General features: G+C 38.3%; 1 protein-coding gene across 2 annotated transcripts; it reads right to left on the reverse strand.

Moving 5' to 3' along the window:
- Nucleotides 1-4450: 4450 nt before the first annotated feature.
- LOC149051016 (uncharacterized) lies at nucleotides 4451-7598 on the reverse strand. 2 transcript variants are annotated; one of them, XM_089195648.1, is made up of 2 exons: nucleotides 6579-7598; nucleotides 5591-5718 (listed from the first exon to the last, which is right to left on the reverse strand). In XM_089195648.1, exons 1-2 carry the CDS (start codon nucleotides 7156-7158, stop codon nucleotides 5699-5701), a joined length of 600 nt encoding a protein of 199 aa, XP_089051774.1. In that variant the 5' UTR covers nucleotides 7159-7598; the 3' UTR covers nucleotides 5591-5698. The 2 variants fall into 2 exon arrangements, with proteins under 2 accessions (XP_089051773.1, XP_089051774.1); XM_089195647.1 differs by having other exon boundaries at nucleotides 4451-7283.
- Nucleotides 7599-20008: the final 12410 nt, after the last annotated feature.

Genomic DNA, 20008 nt, shown 5'->3' on the forward strand with positions numbered 1-20008 from the left:
ACTGTTTTTCTATCAAAAATAGTGCTCCTACATTGTTTACTATAGGGACATGTGAAAACTAGATGCATTAAAGACAAAATTTAATCTTCATGAAGAACTTATGGGGAAATAAGAATGTGGTGTCCGTACCCCCTCAAAGGTCACTCTTAAGCAGTGACCTCTTTAAATGGGAATAAGGCAGTTTGTCCAAAGATATTTCAGGACAATATACCCTAGGCATAAAGCTACCTACAAATTACTTTTATTTCTTGAAACATGAAGTTTTATTTTGACCCCTCCTGACCTCAAAAAGGTACCCCTGACTGTGAAACAGCCGTAAGTTTGTTTCTATTTCATGTAGCTCTGTCGTTCTTGTTGCTGTTGATATATTTGTACTTAGATATCTGCATTAATAATCTATTTCGGTTGAATCACATCTACACATATGCATATCTAAACATCTTTATATCTTTACATCTAAATATTGGCTTATCTGGCAAACAGACTAAATGCGTATTCAATTTGTGGCGTTCAACATGTTGTATTTATCTACACAAAGCATTGCCGCCATTGTCAGTCGTATGGCATCCACATATCCCTAGAATATAGTCTCCTAACTCCGGGTTGTCAATAGGGCAAAGATCGTGAGAGGCGGACTTGTAAACCTTATCATTGCGGCAACCTTGGAAAATGCCAATCTCTAAAACATTACAGTACTTTCGGCCAAAAAACAACCTGAAACATAAAAGCATACAAGAATCACCTCTGAAGCTTAAAAAAACAAACAAACAAGCCACAAAATTATCATTAGACAGAAAAATGGAATAAAGAAAGAAGTATTACCATCTTATCTTTCTCTCATCTCTGCATCCATAAGCGAAATCTAACTCTATGTTTCCATACACATAATTAAAATATTATTTTTAAAAACCTTAACCTCCTGTTGAACAATTTTTTTTTCATGTCTGAAAAAAGGAAAATATGGACATTTTGATGAACCAAAACCCTTTTCCTCCCTTTCCTTGTGGTTTTCTGACATGTACTGTGTTTGTATAAGTAATAAAATGACTTCAAGTTAATAAACACATTAAGTAAATTTTTCAAATTAGACAAAAAATTTTGATAGTGTGCCCACTAGCCCTATTTGTACATGTAATTTGCACTTGTTACAACTTTGCACTCATGTAACATGAGAATGCACTAATTTTCAGCCAATCAGAAGCGTGTAATTTTTTCATGTATATTATTAGTAGCATATAATAAAGTTTTATCTTTCTTTATTATCCGCACCTTTCTTTAGCTCAGCACGAGACAAAGAATCGAAAATAGATCAAATCACATGACACACTGTTCATTGGTGAATGAAACAAAGATAACTTTTCCTTGCAGCTGGCAGTCGAAAGGACGCATGTGCTTGTAATTGTGTAACGTATATACTCTTTACAACGTGTAAATTCAGTTAGGACCATAACACCCAACAACAATAAGCAAATTAATCCCAAAAGTACATTGACAGAGTACATCATTTTGTTCAACACTCATTCATAGGAATATTACGTAAATCGTGTTTAACCTATGATATGTTTTGTTGTCAAACAATGCTAGGTTTTGGGCCAATTTAAGCAACTACATGATTATATGACTTTCCAATTGTATATATTTATTTTATTGATCTTTTATTTATTTATTTATTTATTTATTTGCTTATTTATTTGCCACTTACACACATACACGTACAAAGATAAATTAGAGTTGTTTACAACAATCTAAAATAATAACTATAATAATATCACTACACAACAATCTATACTTAATCCAGATAAAATTACAATTTAGGGTTATGTATAAGTAATGTGGCAAGGAAGCCCAGCAGAAGTTAGAAGCTTATCAAACCTGGGTTCCTCACACGATGTAGAAGATAGATTTGCTAATTACGGACGGGCGAGTTTAATTTAGTTTTCTGTCAGAAATATCGTTCGCTCTTCGAGTAAAATGAACTAAGAGCTTGCTCTGATATCCTTTCCGATGCGTTGAGGTGAGGGCCACATCAGTCACAGCAGCCGAATTTTATGGCGCTGCCATCCCGAGCAATCTTCATGTTCCTGTGAATTCGGCCGCCGTTCATCCATAAAGCGCACGCCTTGAAGAGTTTGTTTTCTAACTGTCATATGAAAAACTTGCGTGTTTATACGAGCCACAATTCGGTCGGGTTTCACTGAACGTTTCACTTTCAGATCCGTATTAAGACAAAAAAACTTCAAGCATAAGTGTTAAATTCGACCTGCCGAACTGTTTCAGTTTTGGTTTGACATTTTTGACGGCTTTAGTCTTTTTCACTAATCAGATTACTCGGACATTTATAACAAGGATTCTGATTGGCTTTTAGTAGCCTGCTTTATGAGAGTACAGACCATGCTGTCGACAATATTGTTCGTTTTGGGAATAGTAGTTTGTTTTGAAAATGGAAAGTAATGCGTGGGGAATTTAACGGATTCTATATAAAAAAACAAATAGAGAAGCCTTGACTGTGCTCCGTTCTGTTGTGAAGCACCCAGGAAGCAGCTAAAGCACTCATGAAGTGGGGATAACACTCGAAGTCCAAAGTTATTTAGGTTCGAGCTTCGCAATGAATTTTCCCTTGTGACTGTCTTACCTAACTTCCATTACTGGAGGTGCTTAGTTTGTCCAAGAGCCTTGCTTTGAACCCACTCGAAAGCTCTTCTGCTGGCTTACGCAGTCACAGATTGATTCAGTTGATCGGAAGCGTTAAGCGTGGTGTTCTGAATCAGTGACATTATTTTAAAATTGTTTGGGTCATTGTTCTGGTAACAAATGTTTAACTCTCCAAGGACAGTCAGCTAACATGCCCACCCATGTTACCGCTGATGCTTATAATTATAAGCATGTACATCAGAGTTTAATGAGCAGTCAGTGAGAAGTAATCAGTGGGAATCAATGCGTGAGAACCAAAGTTGAGAAACAGAACAGAGTAATAGATACCCAAATTGAACAGGATTTGATGTAAGATCGTCCTATAGAACTGAAAGATTAAAGAAGACTGAAAACTGACAAGGTAATTTGGCAATATCAACTAAGGTGAAATTGTAAATTGGTTTTCAACTCTCTACGGTGGCCAATTTACAATTTCAACTTAGTTGATATTACCAAATTACCTTGTTACCCCCACCGACGCAGCACCACAGTTTCTTTAGAAACTTACCCCCTCGAAAACTGACAAGTCGAGATGTACTGGTACCTTTCGTAAAAGTGTGTCGCGGTCTGCTGCTAGTTTCCTTATCAATGCGACCCAAATGAAGTTATCAACTTCGAAATGACTCTACCGACACTAAGAAAGTGAACACCACTTCTGCTCACGAAAGAAAGTCTATCTGCTATCATGTCTAAATTCATTTGCCTAAAGAGTGTAATTGTCCAAATTTACCGTGGCCGACAGAGTCTACGTAAATTTCGTCAATACCTTTTATCCAATATTTATGTTTTTTGTCTGGGTGATTCATTAAGGTATCTTGACCGTACTTGTTTTCCATAATATCTTACTGCGTTTGAAGATGAAGGACTTAGCCTGATTTTCGGGTAAAAATCTGTTGTGTACTGCATTTTTAATTTTTTTAATTAACATCCTGGCCTCTTCCAAACGTTCAGTTCGTAACGGGAACACAGTGGTAAAACGTAGGGCATGTGCGACGGGATCAGTTCTGGCCGGCCGTGTACCAATTTCCGCCGGCGTAACAAGTCAAAGGAAAACAGGAAACAACGGTTGAATCGCAAAACAAGCGAAAAAACTTGAAACGCTCATAGAAATATTTAAAAGGAAAAAACAAGAGGGAAAGGAAATCTCAAGACTTTTCGAACACGAGGGTTATTCAAATAAGGGTATCCTCAATTTATTTTGTTTTGAACTTGTGAGGCTGTTTGTAACTCGTGTGAGACAACTTGATTCGGCTGAGAGCCTGAAAGCACGCCACCTAGTCATGCACATACGCAGATTGGGCGCCCAGCTAAATTGATCTGTAGGAACAGAGACGTTAGCTCTAACAAAATGTTACAACCCAGGATAGGTAACGAAGGGTAGAGGGGGTGACCAGGCTTTCTTTCCCCTGGTTATATACTGAGGAAGAATTTGCTGAAACCTATGTTTCATAAATGATACATTTGATTTGAATCGATTGGCACTTTTGAGTTTTCATTTCATGCTATGGTGTTTAGAGGTGCGGAGGAAGAAATCTTCAAACGATGTGCAAATCAGGATAATGATGTCATTTTTCAGATATTTCTTTGTCAAATTATGGTCTTAGTTCCCATAGGATCCTACGTCATGTATAAAAAGGCCAATAAGAAAGCAACCAAAATTTGTCATATATATATAGTTTAGATTTTGCTTTAGGCATTGATTATATGCACATTCACGTCAATTGCTCGTTCTGTTCCATATTATAAGTGACACTTAAGATATATTGAGCCAGTTCCATAACGTTTATTCGAGCATACCTACTAGCTTTGACACAAGAGCCTTGACCAAACACATAGGTTCGATAAGAAGAAGAAGAGGAGAATATGCTAAAATATTTCATACACTATACTACCTGTTACAGGTGATGCGTGTCTTCTATAAAAATGTTACTTACGTTATTATAATTCTTTTGACAGGTCATATTTCCCAGGTGCTGGGACTTTCAGAACTAGAAGAACATTAAATGTATCTTGTTCCAAACTTGAAATCCCCTAAATGTGAAATGATATCACTAACAATATTTTGTTCTGGAAAAATCTCGCATTTGACCTTGATCGTTTGACATGTCATAATACTAGTGATACTGTTGAAACATTTACGATAAAATTTCACATATCTTCTTTCAACAGAAGCATATTATAATTCCTGCTTACCTTTTCGGTAGACATTAAAATTATTGTGCAAAAGTCTCAAAAGTCGTCAAAAGTCGTCAAAAGTCGTCAAAAGACGCCAGTTAAGGGACAGCTTAGAATACGTGAATGTAAACTTCTCGCCAATCTCGTAATTGCTAAGTTATCAATATTACACACCTTTTCCTGACATTTTTCAAAAGCACAATTTTGCTATTCTCTGTCAGATTTCAGTTCGAAATGAAGCAAAGAATTTTCCTGAAACTTAAGTACGAATACTCGATCTAAATTATAAGCGACAAATACAGTATCAGCAATTTTTTAAATAATGTTATCACAAATTTCGTGACTGCGGATTAAAACCACAACTCTTAAACAACTAACAAATGGAGCAGCGCAAAATAATAGCTCTAAACTGAAAATTCATTCTTGAAGTTAATTTCAGCAATCATTTTGCAAATAGTTTCCCTTTCGGTTTGCGAATCATTGTGGGATGTTGTCGAAAGTCGGAAAGATAAAAAGCGTGCTTAAGTAAATACACGGTTGAACTCAAAATAAACGATAAATTATCATCGAATTCAAACTTCGACCGAACTCCTCGGCAATCGTTTCAGAAAAGAAACACATTTGGTGAGATCGTGGTTTCCGTTCAAATATCAATTCGTCAATTTCGTTTCTTCCAGTTAGTATGGCTTCCGGACCCTCCATAAAGTCCAAATCTTTGACCAGTTTCTGAATTTCTGATGTTATATTTCCCGATCTAAACGAAGCGACTACCTTCTCCCATTCCATCATGTCATCAGCACAGTTCTCGAGAAAAGATCTCTTTCGAAACCTATCAGGAAAACTGCGTTGGACCTGAAAAATCAAAAGGGCAGGTTTGGATGTAATGCTCTTCGCCCAATTCAAAGCAATTCTGAAATCCTTCGTTACATAAAAACCCAACCCACTACTAAAGTCTCGTCTCTGTCGACCAGTGGTCAAATCTACACCCCTTTGCAAAATGTCCTTTGCACTGTCCTGGTCTGTTCCATGAAAATAAACAGTGTATTGGTCTTGTTCCTTGCATAATTCACTTAAAATAGAACCTGTTTTTTCATGCATTGCACTTTTCTCTACCGAAACATTTCTGATTTTGACTGGGCCTTCATCTTCGTTCAAGGAGTTGTTTTGGGATTTCTGAAACGAGGCGTCTGTGGAATTACATTGAAAAGGAAACTTCTCAACCTGTGAAGACAGCAACAAATTGTATTTGAACTCGTCTTCAACAAATATCGCAGCCCATTCCCACGCCTCTAAGTGCTGCTGCATATTTCCTACGAGCGAACGTGTCAAAACGGTCTCGATAGAACTCGTCGATTCGAAACCGATTGCAAGGAGCAGCTCTTTTGTTAGAGAGCCTTTCTCATCAAAACGAAGAGATTCATAATTTTCCCACAAGAATTTAACGATCCAGTCCCTTATTGAGCGGTGGTTTCTAATTCTACGCGAAAAGTTACCGAGGTGATCTAGAAAATCAAAACGAAGTCCAAGGCAAGAACAAACTCTAACTGTATCAGCACATGTCCCTGTTTCATTGTTTAGCTTTAATTTATGCTCAGTTGTGAGAAACTCAGTTGCTAATGGCAACTTCTTGTCTACCTCAGTGCAAGCTTTCTGAAGACCAGCGAAACCGTTTAAAATGTCTTGCTTTATTTCGTGCAATTTCTGAAACAAACCTTGCAAAAACTTTACTGCTTGTTGACCATCGTTAATTGTTTCTCTTGTATTTCCGAGCTGTCCTCGACGCGCTTCGCCGCTTTCAAGTGTACGTTGAATTGTTGTTAAGATGATGTTAAGACCTTCAAGACGACTTAACGTTTCCATTGTCTCTGGACGTCTTCGTACTGACTGACGCTGAAATGAAAGTAAGATTTTCTCGACTTGCAAGGTGAGGACCGGCTGACTGTATGATTTGCGGGTAATTGATGAAGAGTATGTTGATGTATCCGTTTTCTCGCCACCTTCTTGTAACTTAGTAATCAACTTCCATAGTGCCATCAAGATGAAAAGCATTTGAGAATGTTCAGAAAGGTCATCTTCGTTTTCCTTTCCTATGAATCCTTGAGAGTCATCCAGTGAGTCCCAGATAAAGTGCTCGACGCTGAGACTCGATGTACTTCCATGGCAATTAAACTGCGTCCGTGTTTTAGCTTGAAACCTCAAAGAACTCGGCCGACGATTCAAATGATCTTTGGATCTTGAATGGGAACTCATAACCCAAACATTACAATGAGGAAACGAAGAAACCAAACTCATGAGATCGCAGCCTTTTACGACTAACCTTTAAACAAAAACCCTCCATTTCTTGTACTAGTTCATGCTAGCTTTCTTTTCCCTTTATCAAAAATAATCTGCTAAAACACATTTCTCTTATATCGTTAATTACGAAAATCAACTAGTAGTGATCCAATTAGGTAGTAGCAAGAATTGTCTTACCATTTAAGGGCAATACAAACTAAATAATCTGGGGCATTGCCACAAAAAATTGAAAATATTAGGCGTATCATTTCGTATGAGATATTAGCACATTTTTTGACCAACTCATTTAAGACGCAGTTTCCCTGAGTCTCGCGTGTTTGCTATCGGCCTCAAGATATAATAGACATACTTTAAGAATACCGTGAGAATTATGATAGCAGTGTGACCACGGTGTTTGCGCAAGTTTGTAAGGATAAAGACTATTTGCGGAGACCATTTCAACCGAGAGACTATATTTGCCGTCTGTCATTTCAGCACGCTTCACCTGCAGTCGTGTTCCAGAGTTTCGTTTATAATCAGTTTTTAGGTAGTTTCTTTTGTGAATTAACTCTCACACCGCGAAATTTAGGTGATCTAAAATATCAAGGTGTTTTATTGTGATGTTAAGGCTACGTTGCACGGTGAAACGAAACTTTATATGTTGTTGTGGTGTCTTGATAAGGACCTTCCTGAAGAAGTCGTTAACTCTTTCCATCACTTTCAGAACTCAACAAGCTCATCGCAGTGGTTAAAATTCCATAGTATTTTATGAGGGTGTTCGAGAAAACTTTCCAGAGAAACATAATTTATGTAACTAAGGGCCCATTAGATCTAGAGGACCAGCAATTAATCAACTCAGTATAACCACAATATATGCAAATACATGTAGTTTCAGTGTGTGTTGCTCCCAGTTGTGCATGAAAATCACCCATGGTTTAAAAACATTCTGAGGTTTCGGGGCAGGATTTTTCAACTTTTCGTGAGGAACTGTGGTAATAAGTTTAAACAAGATTAACTTCGGCTCTACATGATGTCTCCCTAGCAATATTCTTATGGGTGTTGTTTGAAGAGTTTGACGATTAATAATTGATACAAATCATTATCCCTAAACTAAGACAAATCGCATCGTCGGTTCATAAACTAAATTACTTCTAGAAACTTCAAAACACTGAGTTTCACAGGGTCAGCTATATAACATAAAATCAAATTTTTGAAAAATGAAATAGACAAGGGAAACTATTTCCTCAGGTAACCTAACAAAAATAAGTATTGTATATGATGAAGAAGATAACCAGCTGTGTGAAACGGTGTTCATAAAAAACATAAGACATGAAAAATAAGGTGACTCAGTCTAATCCTTCATCTTTCTTTCCATTATTTCTTCAATCCTTGAAAAATACTACTGAATGCAGTTTACAGCTGTTGAAGACTTCAAAACAGGCTTCTTTCCTAAGGCACAACTGATATGTTCCGTCCAACGGAGTGGCACGTCCTCTCGAAACCCTGCCGTCACCAGGCCATCGTCCAGCGGACCAAGGACCTTCAATATAGTCATACTGCCTGTCCAAATTTTTACGAAAGCTAAGATCTGGTTGACCAGATCGAAAATTTGAAACAACTTCTTGAAACGAAGGCTCTTGATTTCTTTCTACACCTAGATCCAAACCTTTGTACCTTTCTCTAAACTCGTTTCTTTCTACACGCCATATCAGCACTGCTTGTCTCGTTGAGTTGCTACTGGCCCATTCCAACGCACGGTCGAAATCTGTGTCCAAATAAAAGCCATCGCCAGAGCTGAAGTCTCGCCTCCTCCATCCTTCAGTCTTCAAAATACCTTTTTCGATAATGTTTTTGGCGCCCGCATGATTTGTCCCATGAACAAAAACTTCAAAGTTCTCGTTATTCAGGTCACTTGGAAAATTTCGATTATTTTGATTAACATAACATTTGCGTTTGCGTCCGCTCCCATCAACATTCATAATGTTCACTCTGTGCTTTTCATTTTTACCAGGACTAGTTACTTCTTGTACAAACCAGTTGTTAATGTTATCTTCTTGGAATGGAAATTGATTGTACTCGGTGATTTTATCGCCGGTGAAACCGAACCGTCTCAGAACCGGAAACAAGGCTCGACTAAAATCAAACGAGAAGTAGTGCTCCCCTACCAGTTCAATCCATTTCTCAACGCTGTTCCATGGTACAAGACTTACAGTGGCCTTTAGCGAATCTTTCTTGCTCGTTACTTCGATAGCCCGCACATTCTGTAGCAAAGAGCACCATATTTCCTCCACCATTTTAAGTGATTCACACCGCATGTTTTGCAACTTGTAATGTATACCCTTTGGAAAGTCCTATTCATTTGCATTTTAATAATAGCCTATGGGCAATCACCCTCAAAAAACAAAGAAGAGTAAAACAAATTGAGTCCTACTTCGAGAGGTTACCTCTTTTCACGTTCTTGTTAAATTCTAAATTGTAAAGTTTTTTGCAAAAGGTTCCTCAGCATATCGATTTCTAGTTTTTGACAACAAAGTTATTCTGCAAAATTTCACTCTAATTTTTGGCGCACTTCTGTGATCAATTATTAATCGTCAAACTCTCCTTTCGATCAAAAGACGCCGATCTCCTTTCGTAGAGGAAAACTTTACTTTAGAATATATATATAAAGCTAAAAAATTTTTTTAAGCATGGGTTTCAACGGTCTTCTCTGTAGTGACACATCAGAGTAATTAATCTTGATGTTTCGCTATTAACACAGAGTATGTACGGTGTTGACCGTGGAAGGACGAAGATGATAAAACTGTCGACCGGCTCTTTATACAAATTTTAAAGAAAAATTGCAGAGATCGCTGGTTAAGCAAATGTAAACATTGCAAGCTTCAAAGAAGTGACGCGTGGTAGCGAGGTGAGACATATTTCGAACATTGAAGTACTATTTTTAATGAGTCCACCTGGTCCTAAGTTAGGTTGTCAGTAATTTTCAAGAATCCGGCGACAGAAGCAGAAATTCAATTTTTTTTTATTTGTTCCACAAGACACTTTTGGTGAACTGTTTTCAAAAATAATATTCAAAAGTTCCAGCGATTTTTTTTTTTTTTGGCAAAAAATACGAAAGTTCGAAATCGGCCAAAACGTACCTAATTTGCATAATCTCTATCGGGCTTTCAGTGCACTTTCACAACGCTCGTACAAGACAACGAAAAATTATCTTGGATTAATTTTTTCATAAGTTGTTTTTCATCCCTTGGAATAGCTTTCCAACTATATTTCATCTCCAACTAAACTTCCTTTCGTTTGTAACCACTCGCGTAAAGTACACTATATTTTGTTTTCCGTTTGTACGCTGAATTTTGCCATATTTCAGACGACCATAACATCGGAGATATACAAATGTACATAAAATAAAAGAACTCTTTTGAACGAGCAATTCTTCGTGTTTATCATGTAAAAATATTATTTTTGGCCCGTGAAAAGCGAGCGCGCCAGACCAAAATATACAGCGTGCATTTTAACGGAGTTCGGTCATTTTCTTTGCTGTACTCCTATTGCAAATCACACGCTATAGGGACAAAACTCGACTTGTTTGGTCTCTACTTCTGTTTTGATTCATTTAAATATATCAATTTTAACGTAAAAATTACCCTACCTTTATTGTTAAGTGAACAAACCACCGTTTTAGGTAAAGTTTTTGAGTTTATTTTTCTCGAGTGCTAAATAAACAAATCGCTGTTTACTAAGATACCAGCTCTGTCGACGTGTTTTTAGTTGAAATTGGCCCGTCACTTACATTGTTCTTTAATTTATAATCTATCCCTCTGGCATAACCTTAAAGCGAATTACATGTAAGGGCCAGGCTAAATGGAGGTGGGGGACCCCAGGTAGGTGAGGTAACCCGCCTAGGTGGGGTAACCCGCCTGTGAATATATATCTTATTTTATTTTGATCACGTTTACATGATAGATGGGGTGACCCGCCTAGGTGGGTTGCCCGGTCTGCCAGGTAGGGTAACCCTGTCAGCCGGGGTGACAATTTGCCATGTACACATGTCAAGGTGGGGTGACCCGCCTAACCGGGGTCGCGTTCATGGCAAAAAGCTCAAAAGCGGAACGTATGTTTTGAAACTTTGTGCATTTCTTAGCCGTCTCGTGGCAGAAATCACCAGAAACCGCAACGGACACACAACTAAGGAGTGTAAAATGTTCACATTTCGGAATGCATGAACCTCGTGTATACATTTGGTGTTTTGCTCGGTTGCTTTTATAAATTTCCACCGCCGTCACTGTAAGTAAGGGCCTGTTTACATGGAGGTGGGGGACCCCAGGTAGGTGAGGTAACTCGCCCAGCCGTGGTCGAAAAATAAAACGTGTTTACATACAATTTTACAACCCCGGGGTGCTGGGGTGAGGCTTATCGAGGTTGTTTTTGCGCTTACCATTAGGAAGTTTGAGCATAGGCGTCCCAAGCTCACGTCTCGAGAAAGATGAAATATTAATTCTTGGACTTGTATGTATTCATCCATGAAAGCGTCACGCGTTGTGTTACGCGGTGTTACGTTACGCGAAAAAACCATTGACTAATAAGTTACAAGGAATAGTTTGAAATATGGTCGATTTGCTATGCTAAATATTCCGAAATGTAAACGTTTTACACTCCTTGTGTGTCCGTTGCGGTTTCTCGTGATTTCTGCCATGAGAAGGCCAGGAAATGTACAAAGTTTTAAAACATACGCGTTTCGCTTTGGAGCTTTTTGCCATGAACGCGACCCCGGCTAGGCGGATCACCCCACCTTGAGACGTTTACATGGCAAATTGTCATCCCGGCTGACAGGGTTACCCTACCTGGCAGACCGGGCAGCCCGCCTGGGCGCGTCACCCCACTTATCATGTAAACGTGATCAAGATAAAGTAAGAAATTATATGGACAGGCGGGTTATCCCACCTAACGGGTTACCTCACCTAACTGGTGTCCTCGAGAAACCTCACTCCAGCTCCCCGGGGTTGTTAGATTGCATGTAAACGTATTTTATTTTTCGACCGCGGCTAAGCGGGTTACCTCACCTACCTGGGGTCCCCCACCTCCATGTAAACAGGCCCTAAAATAGTATGTTTGTGTAGTCCACCTGTTTTCGGCTGGTACATCAAATTTCATTTGTCACGCAATAAGCATGCTAGCTGTATTTGCGTTGTGGAAACTGATTCAGGATGCCTTTAGCTGGGGAATCTGAGGTCTGCAGATATAATCTACTTCAAAAACATGAACTTCATATACGTAAGTGCATTTCGCTATATGTTGCATGAGAATAATTTCTCAGCAGGGTTAGAAAGTGTTCTACTACGGTAATGCATGAATCAGAGTGTTTGAGAAGGAATATGTTGCATTAGGGACTTGTCAGAAATTAGCAGGGGGGGGAGGGGGTGGAAACAGAGGGGGGGTCACAACTTTTTGAGCCTCAGAAAAGGGAGGGGTCATGAAAAATGGGCAGTTAAAAGGGGGAGGGTCATGCAAATATATGCCCGTGATCATGTAGAGGTTCACCCACAGAAAAAAAAGGAAGTTCTTTATTTGGAAGAGGTGGATGATCATGATGAATGTGAAGTAGATGAAGGGCATGAGGCATTACCCACTTGTTCTAGTGATGAAGACTTTGTATTGGGAGAAATAGGAGAGTCGAGTGATCAGTCGGACTCTTAATGCTGTCATCGAAAATGTATGTATGTAGCATGACAAAGAACAGATTAGAAATATATTTGAGTTTTCATAATACTGACGCACCCTAGTGTATTGCAAGAACTAGATTTTATCATTTATACAAGAGAGGGAGGGTCATGATACTTTAGGCCAAGCTCAAGGGGAGGGTTAGCAAATTTCACTCCCATTGCAGGGATGGGTCACCTAATTTCCGAACCCAAATTGAAAATTCCCACCCCCCCCTCCCCCCCTGCTAATTTCTGACAAGTCCCTTATTTCTCGGATTTCTTCGATAATCTTTACAAACAGAATTCCAACTTAGAGTTGATTTGAAAATGTATCTTAACAGCTGGACTACACAAAAATGCAATTTTAATTACAGTGACATCGGTAGAAATCTATAAAAGCAACCGAGCAAAACACCGAATGTATACACGAGGTTCATGCACAAGCGAGTATTTTCTTGCGACAACCACATGTTTCGAATATTTTATGTGAGCGAAGATTTTATTTAGCTCACGCTCACGTATTTACAACAACATTTATAGTTACATGTAATTTACTCTAAGGTTATGCCAGAGGGATAGATTATAAATTAAAGAACAATATAAGCGACAGGCCAATTTCAGCTAAAAACACGTCGACAGAGCTGGTAGCTTTGTAAACAGCGAGTTGTTTATTTAGCACTCGAGAAAAATAAACTCAAAAACTTTACCTAAAACGGTGGTTTGTTCACTTAACAATAAAGGTAGGGTAATTTTTACATTAAAATTGATATATTTAAATGAATCAAAACAGAAGTAGAGACCAAACAAGTCGAGTTTTGTCCCTATAGCGTGTGATTTGCAATAGGAGTACAGCAAAGAAAATGACCAAACTCCGTTAAAATGCACGCTGTATATTTTGGTCTGGCGCGCTCGCTTTTCACGGGCCAAAAATAATATTTTTACATGATAAACACGAAGAATTGCTCGTTCAAAAGAGTTCTTTTATTTTATGTACATTTGTATATCTCCGATGTTATGGTCGTCTGAAATATGGCAAAATTCAGCGTACAAACGGAAAACAAAATATAGTGTACTTTACGCGAGTGGTTACAAACGAAAGGAAGTTTAGTTGGAGATGAAATATAGTTGGAAAGCTATTCCAAGGGATGAAAAACAACTTATGAAAAAATTAATCCAAGATAATTTTTCGTTGTCTTGTACGAGCGTTGTGAAAGTGCACTGAAAACCCGAGAGAGATTTATGCAAATTAGGTACGTTTTCGCCGATTTCGAACTTTCGTATTTTTTACCAAAAAAAAAAAATCGCTGGACCTTTTGAATATTATTTTTGAAAACAGTTCACCAAAAGGGTCTTGTGGAGCAAATAAAAAAAAATTGAATTTCTGCTTCTGTCGCCGGATTCTTGAAAATTACTGACAACCTCTCTTAATTGGCCCACCGTGAAATAGATAGAGTGAAACTTTCAAAAGACTTGGTTACTGTAATTGGATAATTATAAACCGTATAAAATTATATGTGAGAATGTCATCTTGCAGCTAAATTTGATACGCACAGTGAAACGTTACATTTATTTCGTAAATAGTGTTTTTTTACGTCTGGCATCAATTATATTTACATACAGTTGGATAAAAGTAGCTTTGTAAGTTGTTCATGTTTGTTAATTTTCAGTTCTATAATGTTTCCCATGGTACGAACCGCAATACTGAGGAGAAAGGTTCAGAACAGCCATAGTTGAGTGTTATAATTTGGTTGATAAATAAGTAAGAACACCATGGCAATTTATCTTACTATTTATGTCAAATTAGGGCTTAAACGTTATGGGCCTTTCCTAAGTGGGATCAGCTCACCTCAGCTTGGCCACCACTGTGGCAAATATTTCAACTCTCCTTTAACATTTGATAGCTTTCCGCATTCAGCTCAGTTATCGTGGTTACCTGTTCAGTTCTTTTAATTGCCTTTATTGAAGTAATTTTGGATGTTTTTCCCATCGTGCTTTGGTTTTCATTCATGGATGGTTATATCTCTGTGACAATTTCTTAGACTATTTGAGTCCATAATTCAGGGACTCTCAATTAACAATGGAGGAGGACTGGGCTTAGAAACAATCTAAGGGGTAGACAAAAAAATTCTAATCAGTTCACTCAAAAACTGAAGCACGCGCTTATATCTTATCAAACGTTTAAGTTTAAAAAGACAAGAGTTGAGGCATTTTTAAATGACCTGCCTTCTCATACAACAATAAATGTTACTGCGGTATGCTACCTCTTTTTTTGTATTGTTTTTGAGCCATGCCCTGATTACTTAGCGTTAGGCCACTAGGGAGTCCTATAAACTTAGCGAGTAACGTAAATAAAATAGTTTGTTTAGAACAATTCATTAAATTACTCCATCTAAATATCCTAATGGCCTGCCTCAAGAAAAAAGTAACTACCGAAAAGTAATTTAAGCTCCCAACAAAGCGTTGTCCCATCACCATTACTGTTACACCATGTAAGGTCCTGCCATACCCAATCCTTGGAAAGGAATAGGTATGGCAAGACTGAGATGGTCAACGTGATAGCAACAAACACCAAGTAAGCATGAGCAAAATAAAGGTCAAAGTCTAATATCAAATGATGGTTTATACACTTTGGATAATTTGGGTGAAAAACAAAGCGGCCTTCTGTTTTTAGGCTGAAAATATAAATCTTTGATGCTAAACTCCGCAATGGTTTGTGAGTGACCATCTGATTGGTGGCTGAATTTGTTACATACTTTTATTAACTAGATCAAACAAAGTTCTGGCAGATTCATAACACCTTCATGCTTCACACTGACAGCAGCCTTACTGGCTGTGAGTTCGTTTCCACCTCTGGTGCTTCCCCCAGTGAGGACAACTTTGGTTACAACAAAGTTATCAATAACAACTTCCGTTGTAACGCAGGCGATTTTTCCACCACACAATGGTGGTGTGGTGGATACCTGGCATGATAGTCGATCAAACTTTGTGCTTGTTGAGCATCACACAAATGGAATTCATCTAAATGGACCAAATAGTAACACAATGTAAAATTCTTGATTTTAAAGCTAACTCACGTAACGAAGGTAATGAAGGACTTCAAGAGTTAATTGAGGGTTTAAGAAATAGTTCGCAATCAGTAGATAATGGCATAAAGAACCTTTTTTTCTGAAATAAAGCGAGAAGTTCATGCTAAAACTGTCTTTTTGTGTACTGTTTGATAGTTTTCTTTTTTTTTCTAAAGCAAAAGATTGATTTCCCATACCACAGAAAGCCAAATCCAGTCTAAGACGTGCATTACTGTTCACGTGTAGCGCGCTCGATTTAACCCAAAAAATTCTAAATCATGCTTAACTAGCCCAGCGAAACTTTCAAAATCGTTTTGAGCAGAATTCATTGATAGTTTGTTAAACTTTGACAGATTAATTTTACAAGATTGTTTCATTCACGAGGAGGAGCTCAATTTTTTGTATGAAAACAACCTTAGCCTTATTATCAATTTCAACACCAATAAAATGATAAAGAAATATATATTTTTCTCTCTTCGGCAAAAATCCCTCAGAATTACCAATAACAAAAGGGCTATGGCGTGTTGTTTAATGTGCGGGAAGCAAAAAGCAAAGGAAAAAATTTTTCGCGTGAGGGTCACAACCCGACGTGGGAGTAATTTTAACAACAAATTATTGATAATTTGTTAGGAGGCTAAAGGTAAAGTCGTTTTGTCATTTGAAGCTGATTGACGTTTGGAAAGACTCTCTTACAAGGATCCGTGAATGAATAAAGGTGAAGAAGAAGGAGAAAGCTACTTCTGACAGCTTTCGCAATTTTCTAAAGAAAGGAAAGAATGTTAAAGGACGCAATACGGTATGACATAATTATATCAGTTTTTCCCCTTTTTAAGAGTGGTCGTCTGTAAAAATCGAGCAGAGGTGTTGAAAATAAAAAAATTGAAATTTTTTCAAACTTTGCCAGAATATAGGTATGTATGGTCTCAGTTACGAAAAAACATCAAAAATGCCGAAAAAAAAACTAATTTGGGAGAACGGTGGCATTTTGTGTTTTGGGGGTTCATATCCGTGTTTTCCCGGTGAAATAGTGCACCTCAAGATAACGGCCGAAAAAAATTTGTTTCGCCAGCAATTCAGAAACCACATAACAATTCTAAAACAAGAGATGTTTTTCAAAGGTTCTGAAGCATTTTTTCTAAGATTCCTTAAAAAACTATTTTTTTTACGAATTTTCTAATTCAGGTAAAATTTCACCCATCAATTATAGCTCAACTTTGGCGACTTCGGCAATTGATGGTATGTGATTGCGTTACCCACAGGAAGCCCATTAAGTGAGAATGATACAAAAGATTACCAACGTTTTTTTACAGAACAAGGTTGGTCTTTATAAAATCCTTTCGATCTAAAACATGTTTATGTAAACGTGAGGTTTTCACCGCCAATTTTTTTATAATAAAGATACAAAGGGATAATGACATATCGTAGCCGCGTGTGACGCATATGCACCTATTGTACTTATTTCTCTCAAGACAGTTGGAATAATGCTGGTGTCTCTCTATTCCAGGAGTCCTTACTTTCTGAATACGGAGAATATGGTCACTTCTAGCTGGAAAGCACGCACACGACTTTATCAGTTTATTGATAAAACCAATGTATGGCGCTTTTCGTTTAGCAGGAAGGGAATCAATTTCCAAGTGGAAATATGAGCATATATCTTGAAGGAAAGAAATCTGAAACGAGTAAGCTTGTTCGTGGCATACAGTTGACAAAGGTTGTATGTAGTTCGTGTAGTGTGATCGTCCGGGTGTGTGTAGTTCTGAAAAGAACTGTTGTTGGTGACTGACGTTTCGACTATCTGTGCGATAGTCATCTTCAGAGTCAAGTGAGGAGTAGTTGTCAGTCGATGATGTTATAAAGTCTGGTCTGTTGAACGTGATTGGTCTGTTTAGCCGTGATGTGATTGGCTGGAAGACTCGTGTAGAGTTTGTTAACAGTCATTGGTCGGTTTCGATCCGTCTGTTGTTTGTCGGTTTGTTTGTCGGTTTGTTCACGTCGTTAATGAGTCGTTTGTAAGGTGCTGGTAATTGTTGACATCTGTTGAGAGGCGTCTGTTCTAAGTTAGTGAACCAGCTTTCCAGAGTACTAACAACTACAACACTGATTTCATTAGACGAAACACTCACAGAGTTACCGACACTACAGAAACTAACAGGGACTCCACATCTATCACGACTACAGCTGCTATACCCTACATCAAAGGCACTTCTGAGGCTATCGCGCGGATCCTACAACCTTACAACATTCGCGTAGCTCACAGGCCTATTAATACTTTACGACATTTACTGACCAACGTTAAAGACAAAGACGAACCCAACAACAGACAGGGAGCGATTTATAAGATCGAATGCTCCGACTGCCAGGCCTCCTACATTGGTGAGACTGGTAGAAACCTTAACACGCGACTAACTGAACACAAACGAGCAACTAGAAATGGCGATGCAAACAATCACATTTCTGAACATCACCGACAAACTAATCACAGAATCGACTGGGACTCTACTAAATGCTTAACCTACAGTACAAACTATTTTCAACGACTGACTCTATTTACTCTATTTATCCAGCTATTTAGACAAAATCATGGCACCTATTGTCAAAACTTTACCATCTTACATTAAGGACAGCCAACACGCACTTGAAATTTTTCGTGACTTTAGTTTCCTCGGCCAAAACAAACTTATTTTCATTATGGATATTACATCTCTCTTTACCGTCATTACCAATGACGAAGGTCTCCTGACCTTCAAACATTTTTTCGATCATCGCACTGTTAAGGAACCTACCTCTGAAACACTACTCCGTTTGGCAGATTAGTACTCACACTCAATTGCTTTTTATTCCGTGGTAACTACTACAAACAAGCTAATGGTGTGGCCATGGGTATTAAAATGGGACACAGCTACGCCAATCTTTTCGTAGGTTTTACCGAACATCAATTTTTTAGTCAATACCACGGCCCAAAACCTGAACTCTACGGCCGTTACATTGACGATTGCATCGACGCTACCTCCTCTACCAGAGAGAGGAGCTCACTCAATTTATAACCGCCGTCAATCCTTTTCATCTGGCTCTTAAATATACCTGGGAAATTTCTGGCACTTCTTTAGCTTTTCTAGACATCCAAATTCCTTCTGAAGGCAACGGTTTATGCACTAGTGTTTACTACAAAGCTAAAGATTCACATAGTTACTTGTTGTATTCATCTTCTCATCCATCACACGTCAAGAACTCCATACCTTTTCACAATTTCTCAGAACTCGTCGTTTACGTAGTGATGACTCTGATTTTTCGGAAAAAATCAGAGGTAATGTGCCAGTTTTTCCATAAACGTAGCTATCCTGTTTCTGTCGTCCAAGCGGGCCACCACCGTGCCCAACAAATTGATCGACAGTGAGCACTACAAACGGCTGTTAAGGAAAACACTGACCGCATTCCATTCACTCTTACATTTCACCCTCACAACCACGCGGTTAAATCTATTATTCTTAAAAACTTTAAATTACTCCAAAACGATTCAGAGACTGGCACTATCTTTTCGTAACCCCCACTTATTTCATTCAAACGTGACAAAAACATAGGCAACTTTTTGGTCAGAAGTTCATTCCAAACCAATCACCAATCTTGAACTTTCAAATGTGCCCGCTCACGTTGCAAAGCTTGTCCTTTCATTTACAACGTAGAGAAATTATCGGGACCCAAGAGATCCATTAAGATCACTGATCACTTTATGTGTACCTCCGCCAATGTTATTTGCTGCATAACTTATTATGATAAGTTATACATTGGCGAAACAGGAAGACGACTAGGTGATCGATTCCGAGAATACCTTCCCCTTGATACAGTCCAACGAGACACTCCCAACATTTCCGAAATTCTAGTGTAGCTAAATCCCAAACTAAGGAAGTCCTCGAACAACTCCGCAGAGATATCAAAAGCTGGCTTACCAATCAAATCACTTTTTACCTTTGGACAAACATTATTTGCAACTGTAGTCGGAGACATCATAGAAAGCTGATAAGAGATTATCTAGATGTTCTTTGTCATCTGCGCTAAAAAATAAATGTTCCAGCTGCTATTTGGGAGGGCACGAAGCAAACGAACCCTTTA

Source organism: Pocillopora damicornis, chromosome 2, assembly GCF_964200805.1.
Source record: "Pocillopora damicornis chromosome 2, jaPocDami1.2, whole genome shotgun sequence".
Classification (NCBI taxonomy): Eukaryota; Metazoa; Cnidaria; class Anthozoa; order Scleractinia; family Pocilloporidae; genus Pocillopora; species Pocillopora damicornis.

Excerpts from the sequence above, each read along its gene's own strand:
- LOC149051016 (XM_089195647.1), bottom strand. The coding sequence starts at position 7,158 with ATGAGTTTGGTTTCTTCGTTTCCTCATTGTAATGTTTGGGTTATGAGT.